At 44.9% G+C, this 25,946-nt stretch overlaps 1 protein-coding gene across 1 annotated transcript in view; it reads right to left on the bottom strand.

The window, feature by feature from the left end:
- The window catches only part of TM7SF3 (transmembrane 7 superfamily member 3), a 176,702-nt gene that overhangs the window by 83,351 nt on the left and 67,405 nt on the right, over window positions 1-25,946 (bottom strand). Inside the window, exons 2-3 of the mRNA XM_086920209.1 lie at window positions 9,173-9,327; window positions 797-947 (exon numbers count right to left, since the gene is read on the bottom strand). Of these exons, the coding sequence (XP_086776335.1) occupies window positions 797-947; window positions 9,173-9,327 (306 nt within the window). The remainder of the gene's footprint in view (window positions 1-796; window positions 948-9,172; window positions 9,328-25,946) is intronic.

Below are 25,946 nucleotides of genomic sequence, written 5' to 3'. Positions count from 1 at the left end.
CATAGCCTGCTTCCTTACCCAGTAACTATTTAGCACAGGGTACAGCTCTACACCAGGGGTCTTGCAACTGGGGGGCGGGCCACCCTAGGGGTGCCGTAGGTGATCGCAGGGGGGAGGGGGGGCTCCAGGCTCTGGATAAAAGAAGCATTATGCTCTGTAATGGGCTATCACTAACATCTTTTGTGATTGATATCCTAGCTGGGAGTATGTGACGATGTGACAATGGCTAGAGCGGCTGAATTTGAAGCTGGGAACCTGGTTTGAGGCTCAAGCATTCTGTGATCCTGAGCACATCACAAACTTCCTGTACCAAGAAGTGAATGTGTCCATCTGTAATGCAACTGGTGGTCATGTAAAGCGCTCGGACACCTTCGGGTAGAGTTTGCGCTATATAAAACTGCAAAAAAAATAGTCAAAGGGGAAATGACTCCAAATATTCTTCAAAATTCCCAGTCACACACTGTGGATACTTTTAATAGATACAATTTAATGGGATTGAAAAGAATCAGCCCCGGAGATGTGTGCACTTAAATTTGGAACGTAGAGTTTCTGCTCTATGCGTTGCTTGAATTTAAATGAATCAGTTCAACAATTCTTCATGATTCGGTGATTTATTCAGTTCATTGATTACTTCATGGTGCAGTTTATTCAACATTCCATAGTGTTCAATTTTAATAAAACAATATCTTAAATACCCAATGCATTTCGGGCCAAACATCGACCCTTTTTCAGCACCAAACTGTCCATTTAATTAATTCAGCAGTGGAAAGTCGTAAACAGTTTGTCAGTACGTTACCATTGTCAGTGTATGGGACAGTGACAGTCAAGGCCAGCAGCTGGTTGACGTCATCCGAGTGAAGGTACCACGTAGACACCGTCTGCTCTGGCCGGAGGATGGACAGTAAGCCCGTGTCATCGCCACTGCTTGCGTCTGTTGCATTAGGAATCTAAACACAAATTATTTCAGTGACAAAAAACACTTCTACAAAAAACACATTCTTCAATTAATCCATTAAAATTTGCCGTGATTCAACTTTTAACTGTACAGCTCGTAATAACGCGAAAAAAGAAAAAAAGCGCTTTACTGAAAACACCATTGAAAGTTTACATTAACCTTAATGACGTTTATAAAAGCATCGAACATGAATACTTGGTATATCCTCGTCACAAAGACCAAGATTTCCCTCATGGTGGTTCACTTAGTCCTCACTATCCCACCAGCAGTAGAAGCCCTTCTTTCAGCAGGCCGAGAGGACAAGCGTGCACGTGCCCACATACCTCACGCTCGCGCTCCTCTACACAACCATCGCTTTTATCTCCTACTATAAGAAGGTGGCAAGGCACAGGCCACGTTGATGCCTGGGACGGTATTGAAAAAGGGCTAAAAAGGTTTTGGAGGACTTGAATCGCCATGAAGATGATGTTTGTTCTTTTGTACGTCTACGTCCTCCTATCCCGACTGTTCAAATGCAAACATTTCCGAAGCAGATGAGCACAAGGTGAACAAAGTGCTACACAAAAAGTTCAAACAGAATCATCCTACCAAAAGAAACATCAGTTTCTATTCAGGTTTCTCAATGTATGTGTAAATAGAATTGTTTTTTCTGTGGCTCTGACAATGCTAAGCACATCAACACCTATTGAGTCTTAGAGCTGCGCTATGTAAGCTTCTTAAATACATAAATACCTCAAGAGAAGCAATGGAGTGGCACACAAGTATATTGTGGTTATGTATGCCTATGGAAGGCCATCTAGGTAGTTTCGCTTCGCTGGGCTGTTACCAAAGTTTCTCCTATAAAGGAAGGTCAATTTCCTTCACAAAATGACGAAATAACGCCAATTATCCATCTATTAACAGTTGCCCTGGACACTTTAACAGGGGTAACCCAACATAAAACGATGCTTTACTTTATCAAAGGCGTTGTTGTTGGCAAGTAAATATGATACCTCTCTGCACCAAAATTGCAAAGTTCCCCTCAGAAATTGAGGAACGTCTAGACTCACATTTTGGGAGCAGTACTTCCAGACTAATATAGATCTCCTAAAGGACCGTCACCATAAAATTCACTGCGCAAAGTACATAACATAAGTATTTGTAAAGCACACTTATCACCCATGGGTCTCAAGGATAACAGATGCCTATTGTTACCCAACTCAAGGGTACTCATTTTATCGACCTAATATGATGAAAGGCTGAGTGGACCTGCCGGGATTTTAACCGGTTATCATGAGGTTGAACACAGGCCCCTGCAGTGGATGCATTAGTCCACAGCCACCAGACCCCGCACTACCACCTTGACACTACTAAATGAAGTGCGCAATTCCTTAAAAGAGTGTAATTTTTTCCAATTTGCCAAAATGAGGTCTCCAAAAAAAAAACCTTATAAGAATGATCCAGACCACGATAATTCAAGTACTCTAGTGGCTTGTGCATCAAAGTACCTACCATAACATTTAAAAACTTAAAATCTCAAAGAGGGACTAAATGCCGATTAAGCAGGTTGAAGCACCTCTTGACGATTTTGGTTTTAAAACAAAGTAAACTGGCCCTTTAAGATTGGCAGAAACAGTGCACAGTTAATTTTAAAGCTGCTACTTATAAGTTTAAAGATGAAAAAAATAATGAATGTTAACACGTCCAGTGTCAGATTCTTAGTTATTTACTTATACATTGTTTGCGCTTGATTTCTTTCCCTGAAGCAAATAGTCATTAAATGATCAAATGTTGACTCAAGAGTACGTGAAATGTTCCAGGAAATCAAATCTGAGTTCACATCAGATTTGTTGCTCGAGGATACAAGAATCATTCCAAATCGCTGCAGAAATTGGCTCTTGGATAGAAGGTGATTAACAAATTGGTAATGCCAAGAGCAAGCCCGTCTAGTGAAGCAAGGATATTGGACCTACAACAGAACACCTGCAACAATAATTCCCTATGTATCATGCACTATGTGCTGGGTTCAGCCACACAAGTGGGGTACCGTTTTTATCAGAAGTATAGGAACGCTGAGCGGTAGGTATGTTTTGGATCCTCCCATATTTCAGGACTTCCATCATAGAAATATGCTGAAAATGTAATATTTTAACCAACGTTTGACATTTGCAGGGCATCCCGAATGAGAAAACATAGCACACCCAGGGGTGGCTCCTCCATGTGGGTGGAGGAGTTTTGACCCACTGCTTTCTCGCAGTGTGAGAAGAAGAAACATAAAATGGTATTATAAATACCGTTTATGTTTCTGCTTTTCGCACTGCGATAAAGCAGAGGAAGGGTTTGGTTGGGGGCGGGCGGTCTTGCTCGAGAGCAGGGGAGGAGTGGCTAGCCCAATGTAGCGGGCCCGCACTGTTTAGTTGGCCCTCTGGGTCAGACCAAACCACTCGTGTGCACTCTTCATTTTCTCCATGTAGGCAGCCTACAAGGAGAAAATGGCCTCCCCATAGACGCCTGTGCGGTCAGCGCCCCAACCAATCACAACGCTGACATAGCAGCGTTGTGAGTGGCTTAGGAGAGGGCAAGGAGGCTGCCTGCTTCCTGTTCCGGTGGAGGCAGGAAAGCAGGACTAGACCCAGCAAGTAAGAAGCAGGACTCAGTAAAGGTATGTTTAAAATATATATATATTATTTAACCCCCCTCCACTCATGACCTCCTTTGCCTCGCAAAAATTAGCCGTCGCCCCCCACGCACGACCCTGTGCCCCCCCCCACTCGTGAGCCATGCCAGCCACGACTGAGCACACCATCATAATTTCGTCTGGTTATCTAGGTTTCAGAAAGTCCATGGACTCATTGGGTTCTCTGGTGGTCATCTGACCCAGAGCTGAAACATGGCAACCATTCGTCATTGCAAGTGAAAGGAAAGGAAATTACCCTCCCTGACGGGCCGTATGTCCCGATTTAAGATTTGTTTTCGCTTGCTATAGGGGTGGAATGCTGTACTTCCCAGAGAAACGCAACAAAGGGTACTCGAGGGAAAAACGTTTGCTATTGCTACATAAAAGATTGCTTTGCAAATCAATTACAAATGCAGTTGTGGGTAGGGTGGATTTAGCAGACACGGATGGCCTTTGCTTATGGTGCACTACCCTCTAATGCCGCTGGCTCCCTGAGGCACTTAGAGACTTCTGGGACCCTTGGAGAGACAGAACAGCAGGAAGGAAAACTCCTCTGCTGAGCTGCACTGCCAGGGCTGCCATCTTAGGAGTAGAGAGACGCAGCCATGACAGTAAGGAACTGAGGTCTTCAGCAAACGTGAGCCCCACAGCACTGCAGAGAAATGGCAGGCTGGGAGAAATGCTCCATGGGTGGTCCCACTTGTGATCCAAGGTGTGTGGGAGGCAGTGCAGAGGCCGGGTGCAGAATAGGTGGCAGAGAGGTACGAGCGATGTGAGAACTGGAGGATTGCCTGGTAGGTGGAAAAGCACAGTCATTGGGCTACTCTCAGAGCAAGGACACCACCCAACTGGGCGATACAACATAGAGCCCCTAAGCGACATACAAGCATGATAAAGAGAGACACTACCTAGATCTCCAGCAGCGTAGGTCTATTGGCACCAACAATGCCTGTCCGCCTCCCACCGTAGGCCTAGAGGGGGCTGCAAGTCACTGTCCAACACTGGTCTGCCATCCAAAATATGTGCAACAGGGAGGTGAGCTCCCTAAACCCCTCGGAAGCTTGCCACTGGCTGTACTGGGGCTCTCAGCCCAGATAACTGGTGGCTTTTCTTGATCCAAAAAGGAAGTTAACTCATCTGAGGGAGTTTTTAAAAACAGTCTATTTTACTGGCTGTACATCACCTGCTGGGACCAACTTCCATGGAATGAGGTTACCCTCCCCTTTTGGACCAAGAAAATCGCATGTATATGGCGAAGCGTTAGGAAATCAGATCCAAGTCCATCAGGCGGACTATTGGAACTTTTCAGGAATCTCTCCTTCTGTATATATGTTAGTTACTTTCTGTGAAGCAACAGTATGACTGATTCAACCTCCCCCCCACATTGGTAGCTGGATGTTGTGTGGGAGCTAATTTGTGGCATTCCAGAGGAAGGTGTTTTAGCCGAAACACGAGTGGATGATTTTTTTTATCAAGCCACAATCTGAAATAAAGAAAATATGAATTGGGTGGACAACTGCACATTATACAAGATCAAAAGAGATGATCCAAAGTAAAAGTCTATTTAGTGTTTAAGAACACATGATATTCGGGAGATTGTGAATTGCCAATCATGATTACAGTGATGTTGGTGCAACGTAAAGACCCTCGAATATTGATAAAAAGTGGTTTTGTATGTGAATATATTGATGAATTTGCAGAGTGGTATGAATGAGTGTGTGATAGACATGTATGCGTGTGAATGAGATGACAAGGTTATTTTTTTAACATTGTTTGTATTATCCAAGGCACGTGCCACTTCATGATTCATAACCTGGATGACCATTAAGGGAGAGGTTTTCCTTATTTTTGTGAGAAGATACGTTTTTAGACTATGTATTGATTAAATAAAGTGTCAAACATTGAAACAGTCTTTCTGAGCCTCTGTATGCTTATTCAATTTTAGGACGTATGCAGATTAATTTTTGAGGTTAGGCGGGGTTCTTCCCTTGTATAGTATGCCTGGAGATCCATACATGAATCGGACAGAATACACCTTTTACTCAGCAGCACACAAGACCTACACACTTAAATCACTTCCTTTTGAGCAGCAGAAGAAGAAATTGAGCTGGAACAGATCGCTCTCCCTGACCAAGCTCCAGTACAGATGCCAATTGACCTACATGCACCCTTACACTGACACTCATCCTGGAGACTCAATGAGTACTTACTGAGTGACCAAGCAAACAGAGCTGAAATCAAAGAGATCACAAGATTCTTAAAGGAAAATGAAACTTTAAGGGTTTCTTTAACAACTCTCTGGGTAACCATTAAAGCTTAAACAAGGGGCATATTCATAACACTTGTTGCTGGATATAAAAAGGATAAATTGAAAATGTATATACCCCTACACCACACATTCTTTTATAACTGATCACAGATTACGGCAATTAGTTTGTATCTATAATAGCCAATGATGGCTTCTTATTCTTTCTAGAACCTTTACAAACAAATAATACACACTAGTAACGAGTATTCACTGTGAAGTGACACAAAGGTGAAGCCAAAGAGTATGGACACCTCTATGCCATTAGAATGCACTCCGACAGTCAAGGGGCATATGGTACTTTTGGGACCTTAATTCTGAGGGCTATAATATGTCCCCAGTTGATGGAATTATGTAACCTTCATTGGTTATCATTGTTGGACACGTCTTCACAATGAAAACTAAATGTGAAAAAATATATGTATATCACTCATATATTTGAAAGTTATTATGTTTCATCAAGCAGTAATATTGTATGTTATGTTTATTTTTTTAAGTCTATGTAAAGCCATTACTAGTGAGTAATATTTGTCACAAAATATAGAATACATTTCGGGTAGTGTCTGAAGTAAAGATACTTAAGCAAGTGAAAAGCCTTTACATACATACCATGTCTTTTTTCATGTAAAGTGATGTTGCATTGATTTCCACAAAATGTATATTAGTTGAGTATATAAAGGTTCTAGAAAGTATAAGAAGCCTTCATTGGCTATTATAGATCTGGACCAATTGATGTAATCTGTGACAAGTAATAAAGCCTCTTCTAGTAAATCATCATGACTTGCTTCTATCCTAACCCCCACCCCATAGTATTTCCCTAGCTAGAGTTGTGCTGTACACATTCTAATCCATACATGCTTAAATATAAACTGTGAAGTCATTGATGTCTTGGAAATTAACTTCATCTGTTGCTATCGCAAAAATAGCTTGAGAATAAAAGTATAACACATTGCCATGTACCTCTTGGTGCAACATTTGCATCCATTTTCATTGATCATCTGAATCTGCTGGAGAGCGGCTTTCTTGCTTTTGCCAGTAGAAACTATTTCATAAGGAGTTGTGACCCAGACTAGTGTAGCTGCCCAGAATACAAGCTGTATTTACTAGTCTTATCAACAGTCCATCATTTTCATAATTTGGATATCATTTCATACCATGAGCAGTAGAGGCCTTTGATCCCTCATTTTGAACTTCAGCGGCAGAAGAATGACCACATTTGTAAATGTTTTTGCCTCTTGCAGCACTAATCATTGTGAAATGAGCGGACAGATCATTCTAACCACAGCAAAATTTGTTTTTCTTCTTCTTTGCTCGCCCAAGTGCAATCTTTGCTTTCCTGGGTGGGCTTCGTTGCTGAAAGTAGATCTTGTTCTGACTGTTGTAAAATGGTGAAGGCAGATTTTTAATAAATAATAAGGAAAAGTACCTTTTAGTAAGTTACCTTTTCCCTGCCCGAAGTTCCAGGAGGCCACATTTCCATTTGCTCTCCCACTTCTGCCAGCCAGTAACTGGCATTTGAATAGGTGTGAAATGCTTCTCAGGAGCAAACAGTAGGCTGATATGAAAGGTCAGAGAGGACTCCTCTGAACCGGACAGAACTTGAGAGGTTGGGCTGCGAGTATCTTTTTTGATATTACAGTTTCATTGCAGTGTCAAATCCTGCTTTAATGTCAAATCCTGCTAGAGTTTACATATACCACTGTGGTACACTTGAAAGGAAGGGAACAAGATGCCAAAGCAATTCTTGTATGCCAACTAACTGCTAGCTGAAGGATCTATTTTTTTCCCCATCCGACCTTGGTGCCTTGGTTTTTACATAGAACATTGGGGCACACTTTAAATGATTTCTTGTGCATCTACTGTCTGGAAAAAACAACTTCTGTCTCTGGGCATTATTGGGGGTTCAGTGGTGCCTTAAACTAGATTTTGATATTGGATGTGGGATGACACTAGGATTACCCTCGTACACTTCCTACACACACACACCCAGCCCTCAGAATACAACTTAATGTGGCAGAAGAGTTCCAACTTCTTGAAAAGGACTAAAGTGGGTATGGTTGTCTCTGGGAACTTTTACCCCATTGGTTATGGTGTGCCCAGAAGATCTTCCCATCAACTAGCTCGTGTCAGGCGTAAGTGTGGCATCTTCAGGCCTCCACTTCAGCACATTCCTGGAACTGAGAAAGATCAGAAGAAAACTGAACCTGCTGTCAGCAACCGGTGGAGAAGAGTCCTGAAGGACTAAGCCTGCTCTCTCCGCTACTCCGGACCAAGAAGTGGGCTCCAAGGGTCATTAGGCTAACCTTCTGTTACAAGATGCCTTTTCCTGCAGCTACCAAAATGACCACTGGCAAATGGACCTAGACTGCTGTTTGGCACTTATACACTCACACGATGTCCAGCCGAGGCCAACCATGATGTCCTGACGAGGGAGGGGGGGGGGGGGGGGAAGCTCCTGTAGTGGACTGCAACTTAAAATGGCTAAAAGTACGAAAGTAAAATCTTCGACTAGGATGAACCTCGTTGGTTTAGTCGACCCATGCTCCATCGCAGTCAGCATCAAATTGCACCAAGATTCAGGTCTACAACGACCACTGACTATCATTGGCACTTTAGGACTCGTGACGCTATTCCTACTGAAAGCGTTATCTCCGGTTCCCATTATTGGATTTTTGGTGTAGTTATATTTTCTACTTTTTTGATCAATAAAATTCCAAGCCGAATTGGATAAATGTTTTGCATTTCGACTTTATTACTGTTTTGGTACTTCATAAATACTTCCACACTGACACTGAAAGTTAAGCAGGTCTGTTATGTGCCATAGCTACAAGGTGTTTGATGTTAGGTTAATTTAGTGACTATCAGAGTTCACCCTGACTAGGTTAGGATTGTTCCCCGAGGTGGGTAGTCAACCACCCCAATAATAAAAGCTCTAGTGGCACAGCCAGCAATGCTTTAACTTTTGAGACAATTGCAGAACATCTGTTACAATGACCACTTTCTGAAAGATACCTTTGCATGTCAATCATGAAAGTTAAAAAAGATAATCAAATAATTAATGAAATTATTTTAAAAAAAACTAAGGCAAACCCCTTTGTTAGTCAGTGTATTCTCAACGGTAAACCAGATGGAGCGGTTACTTCATTAGGAATTGCGCAGTATGGTTTTAAACGAACATTTGTTTTCTTTTGAAAATTTCATTTCTTCTTTAGGTAATCATGTGTGCATCAATTACAAGTATTGAAACAAAACGTACCTTGTTTAAGGAAACTGTGGCATTGCGGTACTGCGTATGGAGTTCAAAAATAATAAAGGACACATTCCTGGCTATGTTCTGCAAGACTGCTTCTGTTGGTATGGTCCGGTTGAGGAACACTTCTGTAAACTGTCCAAGGGAAACATCCAGAAGACCTGTTGAATAAAAGAAAGATCACATAGAATTTATGACTTACCACTAAAGGGTCGTACTATTTGATAGAAAGTTGTCGTCCGAGCTACTTTAATCACATGTTCAATGGTACTGCGCAACATTTTAAACAAAGGAGGCGAACGCTCAAACCAACGTGACAATGGATGCCAACCAACAAATCTCTCAAGAAAGTGAAAAACAGCAAGTCCCATCTCCTACTCTGGGTCCTGGAACTGCTGTGTTCCCTGCCAGACAAAGCATGGCGGAAAACAGAGGAACCCGAGTAGATAATTTTCTGAATCCGGTTGATTACGGATTATCCACTAGAATGACAGGACATGATATTTAAACCGGTTCAGAGAGGCCTTTGTTTTGGGGGATTGGGGCAATAGTTACCAAAAAGCACGCTTAATTTTTTGGAAGGCCCACCCCAATCAAAACATAAAATAGTTCCAACAGTTCTCAATTTTTCCAACATTATCGGTGGACATATCAGCAAGAACCTTCGGTAATATTTGCACAACTGGAATGGAAAGAGACATTGCAACACATGGAGTAGTAGCAAAAGCCATTTTAAAGACGTTCAGAACAAAACATAATCAAAGATGTCACAAAGCTGGCAAGGAGGAGTTGGCAGTCGCTAACACAAATCTGTAAAACAGGGAATTTAAACCTGTTCTGGTAAAGATGTGTGTGACCTCAGTGCGCAGATCCAGAAGAAAAGCACAATTGGTAGGCCTCGAGGAGGGAGTGGAGCAGATGGGCTGCCACGGGCGAGGGGATGGCGAAGCATGGTATAGGGAAAGGACTGAATGGGAGGGTGCTGTAGACAGACAGTGAAGGGGACACCCGGATACCATGTGGTGACACAGGGAAGACTGACTAAGCCCACCACGGCATCCACTCTTTGACCATCAAATAGACTGAGTGATCGATACTGCATTGTGCTGGCGAGTGACAAACAACCGGAACTTTGAGCCCCTCTAGGATACCTGCACACTCACACATTTAACAAGGACATGGAGACCCTGGTCATAGGATGATACTTGGAAAAACAGTTTCAAGACCTACAGAAAAACTTGAACTCCAAAGTGGAACTGAAGCAGGAGACCCAGGAAATGACGAAAGACATGAACTACCCAAGATAAAGAATGCTCTCGCTAGAGGACTTCGGAGACAACAAATCTGAGAGGAAGAGTTCATTAGGGAGGAAATCATAACGGTGCAAGAACAGAAAGCTGGAAGATCTGGAACCATTAAAGACTGTAGAGTGCTCAGGGCAATGTAGGGAAATGCTATTGAGGGCTATATACACAGGGATTACTCAGAGGTTCGAGGGATGGATCCAAGCACAGACCAAACTGGACGGGATGCACAATACCTTTGGACCCAGCCTGGCAAAATATATAACAACTTCAAGGTCAAAGAAAATGATGGAGGTGCAAGGAGGAGAGGAGAAAGTCAACAAAGCAATACATAGGCAATATTGTGGAGCAGTACCAGGACCTCTTATGTTAACCCTGCAGAAAAGAACGTTCTCTCCCTTGACAGACCACTTTAAGATGCATAATGTACCATTTAAATGAAGCACCACTCCTTTTGAATCTTCATGCAGCGAGGGCAACAGCATTAGACACCTACTTGATGGAAGTGAGGGAATTTCTTAAAAACAAGGAGAAAGACTAGCTGCAGGAAGCAAGAGCTCACCCAGACTACAGAGGGACAAACGGCAGTGGGTCGATCATGTAGTTCCCCACTTCGCAGAAGGAAAGGCGCATTTGCTGGGCAACAAACGTAGGGGTGGTGCCAGACTGATTCCGTTCACCCCTGTAGGGCATTTCGTACTAGAGATCAGCTAGCCCACAGTGCCACTATATGGATACTTAAACTATATAGGTAGCAAACTGTTCTGGCAACCACAGAACAGGACAACCCTGAGCGGCTAACCGATCTAGAACCATTTCTCTCAGTCACTTGTGCTCTCTTTCTCTCAGGGAAACATACAAGGAATACACAGTGGGGCGTTTTCAATATTTATTGAACTATTGCGATTCCTGTATAGAATATATGAACTGCAAAGATCAATAGACAGAAGCAGATGAGAGATTAGCAATGTAAGGAAAGTGAACAGAATGAAGAGTTCCACCATCTTGCTGAGCACAAAGTATATATACACAGGCATATAAAACTATATATTGTGGGGTATACGTAATAGTTAGCTCAGGTAACTAGAACTGCTAAATTTCTATGGTTTTGTAGGACTGAAATCAGAGCCAACTATATTGTCCCTCTAACCTTTGTTTTATACAGTAAATTCCAATGTTTTTTTAATGCCACTTCCTAACTATAACTTCCCGGTAACCTGGGTGTGCGAGTAGTTGTGTGGATGTGTACGTTGGTAAGTGGTGGTTGTGGGAGTGGCTGTGTGACAGGTGTGAGAGTGGCTGTGTGAGTAGTTGTGTGGGTGTGCGAGAGGCTGTGTGGGTGTGCGAGTGGCTGTGTGGGTGTGCGAGTGGCTGTGTGGGTGTGCGAGTGGCTGTGTGGGTGTGCGAGTGGCTGCGTGGGAGGCTGTGGGGGGGTGTGAGTGAGTAGGTGAGAGTGAGTAGGTGTGAGGTCTATAAGTGAGTATTCATTTTTTATTGGGGTCTGGATCCGCAGATCCAAATCCAATCCTAGAGGATCCAGGAGGATCACAGATCCTTGCATAGTTAAAAAAAGTTTGACACTTTCATGACCATTAGGGGTCCCTCACAGACCCCTCCATTAGTCCCATGGGGTCATGGTAGCTCTACCCTGACCCCTTCTAACACTTTTTAATGTTATTAACCCTGCTGGGAACAGAGACCCAATTAACAAAATGGCAGACACAACTTTCCTCTCATGTTGCAGCCCGCCAATTGTAGCATTGCTGTTGCTACATGAATTTATAAATCCGAGGAGGATCAGCGACCCTAGATATACAAATTTGGTTTTCATTTAATATCTCTAAAACTATTAAATGGATTTACATCAATTTACATAAGGTCCCTTTCTGGACCAAAAGCTACCTTTCTGCCAAATTTAGTGCAATTCCGTTCAGCGGTTTGGGCTGTAGTCTAGTCTAAAATTTCTATGGAAATTTGCATGGGGAAAAACACGTTTTGAGACCCCCCCCTTATTCTCAGCGCCTCCCCCCCTCAACGAATCACCCTAAAACTTTCAATACAGCAGCTAAACCGACTGACTTACTAATCTTAAAAATTCTGTGAAGATTCGTCAAACGATGCCAAAAGTATTGGCAAAACAAAAAATGCTCTTCATATGGAAGCTAGGTTATTATCTATATATCTAGATCTATATATATCGCTCCTACTACGCATTTCCTAACCTAGGTGCCTAGGGTGTATGTACGTGTTTTGCCAGATATCCCCCATTGGATGATCCAACCTCATTACCCGATGGGAAAGACGGTAGGTCCCCGTCGTGGTCACAAGTTGCACATCCCTCGCCAAGAGATCAGCTAACAGCTGGGCTCAGGTTTAAGCGTGCAGCGACCTCGCAAATGACAGCTAGAACTCCTCTCCCTAAACCCAGAAATGCTTATTTATAACAAAACATCCTTGTCTTGGGCCGAGATTCTAGTCAGGCTGCCTTGGTTTATGTACTATAGATAGCCGTGTTGTCGCATGGATGAAAACAATCACATTTGCACAATGTATGGATAGACCTTGAACTTGAAGTTAAAGATATCACAATAGTATTCTTGCGAAGTTGATTTTGTAAGCAAGTACAGTTTCTTTGAAATTAATCTACAGTGTCATGGCTGCAAATGTGTGCCAAAAGTCATTGTGAGAGTGAAGGCAACTTGGAAGAAACCTTGTGTGTATGCAAAATAGCAGTGTTTCCCTCCATTCCTAACCGGGACACATAAAAGGTCTCCAACAAAAAAAAATAAGAGAAGCCATCTAAAACTAACGTGAGGGAAAATAATTAAGTCACAGCTCAACACCACACACCCAAGGACTGCAAGAAAGTAGCGTCTGGGAATGCACCAAGACTCTTGGATGCAAGCAGCAACTGTCCTCAGTGGCTATGAGCCTGGTAAGGGAATGGGGTGGGGAGGGGGAGGAGTAGACTACGAGACAAGTGAAGTTTGTCTGCGTGAGAAAGTCCAAGCAAAAAAGAGTCTTCTTTTGGGTTTGAACAACGGTGCTAGAGGCAGGAAATAACAATCTAGTATATAGCCCAATGAGTAGTACAGAATAGCACTGCAATACATACAGCCGCTCAGGCTGTGAATCTATCTAGACAAAGGTCCCATGGTTAGTATGATTAGCTTCAACATTGAGGATCTACACTAAATATGCTTTACACTATGGAGGAGGACATTCACCTTTTGAAACAACCGTACCTATTGAAAACTGAAAGATCTTTCATGGGGTCAGAGGTTCCACGGGCAGTGTTTTTAATCATACTGGACCAAGGTCAGGGCAGTACATTCAGTGGCGGCTGGTGAAGTTTGAGAGTGGTGGGCTGGGGTTGCGAAGGTATGAGTTAACATAACATTAAGGTAGCACAGGATTTTTTTTGCGAGGTCGGTCGCGATTCCCTGCGCAAATCTTGTTTTAAAACTTAAATTTATTTTCAAGAACAATTTTTTAAAATAAAGAGCAACACACCATAGCTGTTTTTAACTTCAATGGTTCCCAGTTTAATGGAAGTCCTTATTTTGGCATATTTTTTAATTACTGCAATATATAAAGGAAATTAGCAATGAATTGAGCACAACAATGTTGTGATGAGCAGAAGCAGAAAAAGTTCAGTTGAAATGAAATTCTGTTGAGAGACAATTTTCAATTAGGTGGTAGCATCCTGCTGACTAGTTATGGCAACTGCAAAAAAAAAAAATAATCATGCATGCGCTGCACTTCAGGCGGCATAGGTAAAAGCTTCAACAGAGATAGGCAAATTAATGATACTATTAATCAAAGGTATTTCGTGGTGAAAACAAATTGCACGTTATTTGCTCCAATAAGAGAAGGGAACTCTGCAAAGCTAATTCATTCAGTGTTTTGTTGAGTTCAGATCTAGTTGTATGACCCCTAAATCAGTTGTGAAGGAATATCTGGATGTGGTAAAAATGAACAGTAAATGCGTTTTTAATGTCAGTTCTGACATTCTAGCTCTGTATTTTTTTGCAGCTTTTATAAAGGCCAAACTCCCCCAAAGATACTGGTGCACTTTACATGAGCACCAGTTGCATGAGACAAGGAAATATTCATGTTCTGACAGGGAGAGTATTTACCCAGAACCACAGGATGTTGAGCTGACACCAGGACTCGATCCTAGCTCACCACTGAAAAATCGGCCGCTCTGACATTCACATCATCTACCATAAAGAAAATATGCCAGTCATAACATGTCACAAGCACACCTCACGGGATCATTTTGTTTACAAGCTAGGACCACCATCTACTTGAAATAGCACCCCATATTAAACTCTAAAGAATTATAAATACGTTCCTCCCTCCCTGTATTTACAAATTGCATTTATAAAATAAAAATTCCTCTCTCCTGATCCTAAAAATAAACCTTAAGAAAGTAAGAAAACGATGTGTCCATTCCAACATGCAAAAAACAATTCATTTATACCTTTTATTGGGATTATAATACAGCAGTGATGATTGATAAAATTGCTTACTTTACTTTCTTCAAATAGGCCGGGCCCGAGCAAGTCACTTTCTCATTTCCCCAGCAGCAAAGTTTTTCTTTTTCATAAGGTTGCCGGTCTGAAGCATTGTCAGGACCGACTGACTCGGGTGAATCTTCAATTGAAGCAAGGCAAGTTCTTTAACTGCACTGGACATCTTCAGTGTCTAAAACCCACGAGTCTGCATGTGGTGGAAAAGGCGTCCGAAAATGTCTGCAGCGCGGGAAGCAGACAACTCGAGTCTGCGAAGTGTGTATTCAAAATTAATTAAGACACACTGCACAGACTCGATTACTTGGCTTCCCGGCTGCCTGTATCCTTAACTCCACCCTTTCCTAGTACATCACAGGGTGGGGGCCACCCCACCTTGTGACGTGCTGGGAAAGGGTGTGGTGACATGCTCTCATCACCCTGATTGACGGGAAGCCCCAGAGATACAGGGCTTCAGTGAAAGACGCCCGGGGCTGATTTCATTCCCAGGGCATCAGGGGGAGGAGACTGGTCGACAAGGCCTTGTATTTGCCGAGCGGATGACCTCACAGGCCTCAGGCTGTGAGAGCTTCAGCCCGGCAAATACTCTACACTTTCGGCAAGCCTAGGGGCAGCATTTGAGGAATGCTTGCTTCCGTTACGGATGGAAGCAAGCACAGAGACTGACAAGGTGCATCAGAGAAGAAAGCACAAAATGTGTGCTCATTTTATAAAAAAAAAAATAATAATTTGTGCGAACAAATTGCTTTTCGTTTTATTTACTCTGACTGCTCTTGTCAATGAAAGTAAGGGGGCGGAGCCCCGACGCCCAACTGCAGAAACCGCCACTGATACGATGCTCCTGTGGTGGAATTTCCAAGGGGAGGCACTTAGTTCTTGGAATTAATCTAAAGGAAGAGCCACATATACACCCAAATTGACCCCCAAGTATAATCTCAACAGCGAACACAATAAGTTTGAAGGACATGGTTTCAGAGACATCGGATTCAATAGATTTCAGGGAGACATTGTTGGAGGTGATCCAAATATAGTTATGGACAGTAGGAGACAATAGACCAGACTGCATGGGTTCCTTATGAGAGGGAGAGAAAGTTTGGCTTTAGCTACAGAGTACAAGCATAGGACAATTTATGATGCACACTGCACCCTACAGATTTAGATTTCACCTTTTCTGTGGTGTACTACATACATGCATGTCTTGATCAATTTCTCATGTCAGACACAACGTTGAGGATCTTTTCAACAGAGATAAGACATCTCTCCTGAGATCATATACCCCAATCACAATGGCAATACAGGCAGCTCAATGATTTGGGGTGACCCTAGATAGAGGTTCAAAGACAGCTTACTTCAGAGCAAAATGTTCATGGAAGAGATTCAGAAATGTATGATGCTTTATCTAGAAGAGAACATTGCGAGTGAAGTAGGAAACTACACCCAATGTAATGCCCTTTAGACTAACAAGTAGGCGCTTTAGCTCACAGTTTGGAAGATTAAACGAAATGTTCAGTGTACATTAGTCGCAGTTAGAGCTCAAATTATGATGTGGTATATACAGAACATGTGTTACCCTGCATTGAGCAAAAGTGAAAATATGGAGGAAATACAATTGAGAAGCTCCTGGTATCGAACGATGGACAAAAATCGCACTGAATGGAGGTCCACAATTAAGAATGTAGCCAACTGCATTGTAGTGAAAACCTGGACATAGCCATCAATTTTTGCAAGTGTTAGGAGGCATTACGCTCTTGAAACAATACCTCCAGATGAGGTAACTATCTGAATGGGAACAAAGTTATAAATACTTACAAAAGCACAAAGGCAACATCTTAAAAAGGCCCTACAAATTGATGAACAGCTTGAATCTTTAGGCTGAATGTACATGAATAGACTGGGTTGAATTGTTGGACAGGTTTCCCCCCCCCCCCCATTCTTTTTCTAAAAAATATGCCTTACAGTAGCAAATGACCCCACTGCTGCCACATCTCTGATTTCTTTCTGGCATCAGTTACTCAATGGCACAAGAGATTACATCAGTCACACAAAAACTGGGTAAGGACAAATCATTGTTCTTACCCTGTTTTCATGTAGACCTATAACGCTACTAAATGTTGATGCTAAAATATTTGTCAGTACATACACGAAGAGACGAGGAAAGGGTTCGAGCAGTAATAGTAGAACTGAATCAATCCGGTTCTAATATATATATATATATATATATATATATATATATATATATATATATATATATATATATATATATAGTGTGGAGAGAACATAAAATAACCCTACTATATCTGATCGACAATGCCATAAAAAATGCAAGGAGGTAATGAAGTGTTGTTGGACATTGAAATGGAGTTTTACAAGCTCCATTCGCAATTTTTTGAATGCACACTGGTGGCCTTTAGGGCAGGCCTCAGATCTGGGGATACTTAGCTGCTATAAGAACCCTGGGGTGTCAGTAACTGAAAGAACTGTACCCCAGCACATATAAAAGTGGAGTGGCAGACAAGTGAGTTCTCTCCTTATTGCTATAGGCATGAACAATGGAAATTCTAGCAGAGCAGATCTGTAGGAATACGATTGCAAAGGATATATAGATGTGAAAAAACATGAACAAATTAACGCTGTATGCAAATCACTATGAGAAGCTGGCTCACTGAACCACTGAGTCCATTCCAGCCTTCATGATTGATTTGTAACATTAATATAGAGTCTCAGGAGTTAAGAATTAATCTAATTAAGTCTCAAATACTGAACCTCGGAGTGCCACCCAACCAGGTGGCAGAGTTGAAGAAAAGGTATCCATTTCAATGGGCAAAAGACTGACTTAAGTGCACAGGTAATTCCTTAATTGAAAGGCCCCCGCAGTGTTGTTATGGCCCCCTGTTACAGAAGAACCGACAGGAACTGCAATCATGTCATGTAGGTGGATTGTCGTGCTGTGGCACGGTCACAAAGGTCAAAATGGTGACCCTCCTTCATGTACTGTGCATCTTTCAGTCACTCCCAATGCAGACGCCTGCTTTTAAGCGTTCTTCACTACAGAGTCTAGTGGATAACTCTGTGTGGGCAGGGAAAACGAGCACGACTGGGGATGACTCATGCAAAAGTCAACTAAAGAAGGCATTGGCCTACTGGATGTTACACTATCAAGTAGCAATACTGTGTTACCTAGTATAATAAGAAAGAAAACGGTCTGAAAAGCAATGGTGTTTGGTGCACCAACGTAGAGTGAGCCAGCGGGAAGATTAGTTGGCTACCAAAGAAGCATAGGGTAGGGCGCCTTTAGTCTCCATCAGTCACCAGAGTAATTCTAGTGGTTTGAGATAGCACTGTGGTGAAACCGACTGAAAACTCTTTATTTTTAAATCGAAAATGTGGAATGATCTCTTAAAGCTGCAAAGGTGTAGGGGAGCTGTTGAATAAGGATGGCTCTTTGGTTAGACTAAAAGATAATTTGGTCTTCAAGAGAACGGCCACTTTCATTATACACAAGCCTGGCAGTGGGTGATACTCCCCACAGCTACCCACGTCAGGTAAACAGCCAACTCCATTTGAGAGACAGCTCACCACAAGGATATGAATACTAAGTTAGTCTCAGAGCTTTCACAATGAACGGACACTGGGACAGAAGAGATGGGAGTTAGGCATGCTGCTTACCCGTATGGAATGGAGGGCGATGCACATTAGGAAACATTCTACCCCCAAATCAGCCAAAGTGAGGGAAGCCACGCATTGGTACCAGACACTGGAAAAATTAAACGATGCGGGGACAAAGGGAGACCAGATAGAAACCGGAGAGGCTGCAGTGACAGAACCATTCTTAAACATTTGTTACAGCTATGGCCGAACATCCAAACATGCTAGTAGGAGATACTCAACACGATAGACAACATGATTCAGTGTCTGGCAACATAATCTTAGACCTTACTAGTAAACATTATCGACTACACACCTGCGGCTCTGGTGTGGTGCGTGCACTGCTTCAAGGGAAAATGATGGAGACGGCCTACAGAATGTGAAGAGGGGCCTCGAGTCTCACACATCTTACTGATATTCATTGGCCTTTGGTAGAATGGGGTCCCTCTGGAGGCTTAGGGGGGGCGCCAGAAATATTGGGCGGGCCCCCATGTGCCATATACGCCCCGTGTGCGCGGTGAAGCAGGTCATCAACTCCACAACTTACATAAAGATAAGAGTCCCAACAACAAGGACTGGTTAAAACATATACAGCTAGAGCCAAATTGCGATCGCAATAGCTGCGAAAAAGCAATTGCGATCGCAATTTGTAGAAAAGGTATTCAACAAACAAAATTGCGAATTCGCTAAACATTTATGCAAAATCGCTATGAAATTTGCAGAAACCAGGCAGAACACAATCATCGAATCGGTAATAGCGAGAAAGCAGGTTTTCTGCGAATAAAAGTGTGAAATCGCAAAAAAAAAAAAAAAAACGCTATCGCAATTCATGAAAAATCGCAAAATGCGAAAAACTCCAAAATCGCAAATAGCGACGCGCAAATTAAGGAGAACCCAAACCAGGTGTTAACCAATAAAGAAAAAAAACATCTGAAAAAAAGTATTTTCTAAGTACCCACAGCTGCTGGCATGAACAAACACACTTAAGGACATGCAGCTGAAGCCTCAGGACTCTCACAATGCCAGGACTCTACATGGTGGTCAGGCGGCAAAGGCTACAGCGAGCAGCACGGAACAGACGACCCATCCAGGAGCGGATATTCCATCAGCGGGTCACCCTACTGGGCCAAACCAGGGAGCAGATCTATGTAAAGTACCACCTAAGTGGGGCAATGATAATCAAGCTGATCCGGGACCTTGACCCCCTCCTGCAGCACCCAACAAGGAGGACCCACGCCGCCCCCACACATGTGCAGGTATTGTGCAGCCTGCACCTGCTGGCCTCCGGAAGCTTCCAGGGAATAGTTGCTGTTGCAGGGGGTATATCCCAGCCCACCATGTCCCGCTGCCGAAGGAGTTTCCTGGAGGCCATGCTGACCCGCCTACACCACTACATTTCATTTCCCACCAGCCAACAGGACTTGAACGAAACCAAGCTGCAATTTTACAATGTAGCCCAATTTCCACACATCATAGGATGCATTGACTGTACCCACATCCACATCTGCCCACCTGCACAAACAGAATACATGTATCGGAACCACAAGTCCTACCACTCCCTCAATATACAGATGGTATGCAATGCAAAGACAATCATCACAGACATAGCAGCACAGTACCCAGGGAGCACACATGACTCCTTCATATTCCGGCACAGTGGCCTCCACACATGACTGGCCAGGGGAGACTTTGGTGAAGGACACCTACTGGGTAAGTACACATGCCACACAACAATACAATATGCTAATGACGCTGCGCTGCACAGGCACTCACCCTCTGCTCCTATCATGCAGGTGACAGCGGCTATGCTCTCCGTGATTACCTACTCACCCCATATCTCAACCCAGCAAAACCACAGCAACAGCGTTACAATGCAGCACACATTCGCATAAGAAATTGCATTGAAAGGACATTTGGGCTTTTGAAGAGCAGATTCCGCATACTGCTCAAGACTGGTGGGGCCATCAAATACGATCCAGAGGTCTGCTGCTGCATCGTGGCCATGTGTGCTATCCTACACAACATTGCTACCAAGCGCAGGATACCTGTAGACATCTCAGGCAGTGAGTCAGAAGGGGACAATCGCCACCTGCACATGTGCATCACGCACGCGGGGAGAATCCAGCAGAAGGACACAGGCGCCGCAACGAAATCTGCATTAACTATTTCTAGTGGACCCACTCCCCACACCCATTACTCAACTCATGCATGACAACATTAATAATGACATGAGGCAGTTTACGTTATTCAAAATTTTAGTTACTGTTACTTCACAATAAACATGGCATTCTGAAAAGTGTTCAAAGATTGACATATTGCGTCATATGTCCAGGTGAGTCTGAATGGCATGCTTGTTGTCAGAATGTGGCCTCTTTGGAATGCACCACAGTTCAGTGGCATCTGCTGGTAGTTGCCCCAGACCTCCTCTCTACGTCCTCCTCCTGATTTTGCCGTGCGGCGGCAGAGGGCCTGCTGCTGCGGCGGGGTGCCACGACCAGTGGTATGGACTGGCTGCTGTGGCTTGATGTTGCCTCACTGTTGTCGTCTGCCCCCCCGCCTGGCCATGGCCACTGGCCTGCATGCCCTGCATGGCCACTGATATGTTTACCAGGGCTGTAGCTACGTCCTGGCAGCACTGCACCATTTGTACCTGCATGGCCAGGGATCGTCGTGATAGCTGTGAGGTGGAGTTACCAATGATGTGGTTTGACCTCGTGTACGCCGACAGGCGGTTCAACAGTTGACTGTGTCGGTGGCGATTGACATTCCATTGACGGGACATTGCCTGAGTGTTGGCCTCCACAGCTGCAGTCATTTGTGCGACGTTACGTGCCGTCTTATCCAGTTGGAGGTGGATGGCGGCTAGGTGTCGGGCCTGGGTCTGGTGAACACTCAGCATCCTGCGCTCAATGGAGAGCCAGCCTGCTCTAACAGTTCTGCCCTTGCCAGCGCGGGATGTATTGGTGCGCGGCTCCCTGACCAGACCGCTCGTCTGGCTCCTCACAGCCGCAGGGCGGCGGGTTTGTTGGCGACCTGCTGCTGGTGTTGCAGGCCGCACTGCTGGCTGTGTGCTGCGTGGTACGACTGCAGCGCCGGTTGTCACGGGGGTGGCACGGGCCACAGGGGCTGGTAGTGGGATGACCGGTGTTGTTGCAGCTTGCCCTGATGGTCCGGGCTGTGGAGTATGGTGTGTATCCCCCTCCGTGTTCTCCTCAATCACCAGGGCCTCACTGTTAGTGCTGGGGACATCAGCGCCACCTGTGATGTAAAGTGGACGTTGATTTGTGGCATTTTACGTACACAGTTAGGCTTGCTACATGCATGCAGTCTACCATTCCCTGTCTGCATGCAGGATTGACTGTCACTGGACATGTGGGGCTCTATGGTACAGGTTGGTAATTGTGGCCAGACTACATGTCCCACAATGCAATTGCGCTATGGAGCTGTACATTGGCTGCATGTGTGGAATCTTAATACGGTTTGGTGAACATTATCTGCACCATCTTCCCTTTTGCCCCGATGCCACACTCTTCGTCGCACACGCCCACCACATTAGCTGCCTTGACCAGAACCACCCTCTGCACACCCCTGACCCCCAGCACGGCTCTCCTCCTACACAAGCACCCCCATGCACTGATCACTCCCGCTTTCACATGCCTTGCGCGTAAGCGGCAGTCATTTTGAGCACCATGGCCCCTCTGCCCCTCGCTGATAGCCAGCGCGTCTCTCTCTCTCTCTCTCTCTCTCTCTCTCTTAACCTCACAGGCATCCCCCACATGCTGACAACCCCCTCGCTCTCACATGCCTTGGGTCATAAACCCCTCTTCAGCGCAGATCTGCCTCAGAATCCCATCCTGTTCCCAGCGCGACACCTCCCTTCATTCCTTTCATAGTCTCAGGCCCTTTGATGCAAACCTCCCTTTTTCTGTGTGCCCGTCTGTCTTCCTTGTTCCCAAGCCACCACCTGGCCCTGCGGATACTGTTTATTACCCCGTACAGTAGGAAGCCTCCCCTCCCCATCAAAAGACCTTCGAGCCGATCAAAGCCCCCACCCTACGAGATCCGATCAAACTCCACACATTCCGTGAATCGGCGGAATGTCCTGCTGCGCGATAATCATCACCTGTTGTGACCGGGGTGGGGAATTCAACTGTAAATGTATGTGGGAACGGGCCTGAAGGGGAGATTCCGAGGATGTTCTTTCACATATCAAAGTGTTGCAAGAATGTGTTACGTGCAATAAAGATCATAAACCTGAGTATAAGAGGCCAGGCCTCAGAGATGCGGCTAGAGCACCTCGTGACGATACTTGCTGTCTGAATTGATGTGTTCTCCTCCGGAGAGAATAAACCCTCGTTTCCTGCCTTTCAGTCTCCAGCGCCTGCTTCTTCATTGATTAAATATTGGTGGGTCATAGAGGCGACACCGCCGGGCAACACAAAAGGGTCTTTGGTCACTGGTTGTCTACGACCCCTTTTACAATTGGCGTCCCAAGCGTGGGGCCCATCAGCGACTCGTGGATCCAGTGGGAGAGGTCCTGACGACAGAGTGAACGACTGCAACGATCGGAAGGTACCCTGTCCGATAGACCCTCGTCTGACAGCCGATCATCCGAACTTCACTGGTTCCGAACGGACCTCTCTCGAGTGATCTACGGTCCTGACTGGGAACCATCAGGAGTGCCACGAGGAGTACGAAGGGAAGAGGACGATCGGGCGCTGGATTCGGAAGACAAGAAACTGTCCATACGGTCCGGGTAAGGTCGTGTAAACACGACGAATTGCGGAATGATTGATGATTGATGGAAAATACTAGTATTTATTCTTTGTTAATTTATTTGGAGTTTCGCTGTCGGCAAACGGAGAAACAACCGGCTCTCTCTTTGCAAGCAGTGAAGGATAGGTAACGCACCCGTCGTGCCTATCTTTCTCCCCCACTGATCAATTGCCCCTCCCCATTGATTAACTGTTACGGATTGTTTTCTGGAGATTCCCTGTCTGCAAACAGGAAAAAAATAGGTCCCCCTCTTTGCAGATAGTGAAAGGGTAGGTGACGCAGACCTTTGCGGGCCTACTTAGTCTCCCCATTGACCATTTTTTATTTTTATTTTTTATTTATTGACCAAACACTGATTGCCCGATATTGGTTCTTGAGGTATTCACTGCCTGCAAACAACGTAGAATAGAAATATTCTGTCTAGTCTTTGCACGCAGTGATAAGATAGGTAGTGCTGACTATTATCCCCATTGTGATCCGTCATGCCGGTCTTCTCCCCACTGATGGATAGCTGGTTCAGCCCGGACCGTTTATTAGAGGTGGACCATCTAGCCCCGCTGGAAGGCACCCCTAATAAAGACATGTTCACAAAGTATGGATTAATTACCATAGCCTATAGTAAGCTATGGCACAAGTATACCAAAACAAACCAAGAGAAACAGTGGCCACTGATAGGATCCTTCGATTTAGACAAAATAGAAATGGTAGAAATAGCCCTTCGTAATAATAAGACAACGCCTATTATGCTCGATAGTCTCGGTATGTGGCGCAAAGAAGCTACGCAACGAAAGGAAAGACGAAGTCAAAGTAGTTAAAGAAACGCAACAGGCAATCCTCCAAACGTCTGGTAGGCAAAAGGAAGGGCCAAAGACGACACAGTTCCGAGGATTAGACACAAAAAGAGAACGGTGTAAAGGGATGTGCCGACGGGACAACCCCGAGACACAACGACCCAAAAGTAATCCCCCGACACTATGCACAGGACGAACGGATTTAAGGCAAAACCAATGTGCTTTCTGTAAATGTCTCGGGCACTGGAAAGCCCAATGCCCGACTCTACAGAACATAAGTAAGAGCGGAGGGTCGACAGAAATAACAGGCCGGCAGAAAGGGAAAAGGCGCGAGACAAAAACAAATCAGACTAACACGGACAGGACGGATAGAACCACCACGTTCGATTATGCTCGATGGCACAAATTTCGTCAGACCAATTTTAACGACATGTTAGAGTTCTGGGACTGATTGCCCCCCTGTTGCCCCCCACTCTGAAAAACAAAAGCAAATACAGGCCTGCGTAGACAACCTCCCGTTAGAAAAAGGACTCAGGGAAACCAAGCATCTGTTATATAATTTAGGATTTAATTACGATAAAGATAACACACAACCAACGATAAATAGAAAAACTAGTAAAACATTCTTTAAAGTAAACTGTACTAATATGAACAATACAAAACATATTACGCTCACTCCGGAAGTCCTCAAAATGTAACAAGTCAACGGTCCCGCCCATCCGGAAGGTGAAACACATAGCACGTGTGGGGCGGGGCCAGTCATCAGCCATAGACCAAAGGAAATCGCCGACGAGAAGGTACAGGAGGCTCCATGGGCCGACATGAAATGGTCTTCCCATACTCTCCTTCCTGGGGTGACGTCCCCTGGGCCACGAGTAGGGAGGGGGGCGGATGCAGATGACCCCCTCCCTCGTATCTCCTGGTCCGGCTATCACGAATTCCTCCATCGAACTGGCGCAGGGGGACTGGGAGGGAGAGGCGACGCGGACAAGCCTCTCCCACCTCCACAGGTAGGAGGTTTCCCAGCCCCGGCCCGGCGCCGAAATCCTCCAGCCGGGCCACAGATCTATTTGCGTAGCACAGGACGTACAATGTTCAACGGGCCTATTTTCGCAGCACAGAACATACAATGTCCGACGGGCATATTTGTGCAGCACCGGACATACAATGGTCCCCCAAGAGTCGGAGTCAGGGGTGTAGGGTGGTCATCATGTGCACCCTTGATTCAAAGGGACGGCGTGGGATGCGCCGGGAGAGGGAGGCGGCACGGACGAGCCTCCCTCACCTCCCCAGATGAAGGCTCCACAGCTGCATCCTGGCGCCCGAACCAAAATGTCCTGCTCCAACAGCATGATGTTCTGCCTTTGTCGCCACAAGAAGTTTTCTTCCACTCCTGAAAGACACGACGAAGGGCGGCGGCTGCAGGGTCTCAAAATGGCGTCTGGGCCCTCTGGAAGGCAGGTCTAGGCCGCTGGAGTAACTTTGTCCGGAATTGCAACTCGGGCACTTGCCCACCTGGGCACGAGCCCCCACCTCCGACAGCATCCCCACAGCTTTGAAGATTCTACCAGAGTCCCAGAAGCCCTCGGCCCCTACAGGCTTCCGGTAGGGAACAACTGGAACGACCACGACATAGCCGCAAGATGGTGGTGCTCTCGTGTCTGCACCAGCTTCAGTCTGAACCACCCAGGAACATTGTGGGCTAACGAATTCGAGTGAGTTCCGGCTG

Source organism: Lissotriton vulgaris, chromosome 1_1, assembly GCF_964263255.1.
Source record: "Lissotriton vulgaris chromosome 1_1, aLisVul1.2, whole genome shotgun sequence".
NCBI classification, from domain to species: domain Eukaryota; kingdom Metazoa; phylum Chordata; class Amphibia; order Caudata; family Salamandridae; genus Lissotriton; species Lissotriton vulgaris.
This window is presented reverse-complemented; position numbering and strand designations above follow the sequence as displayed.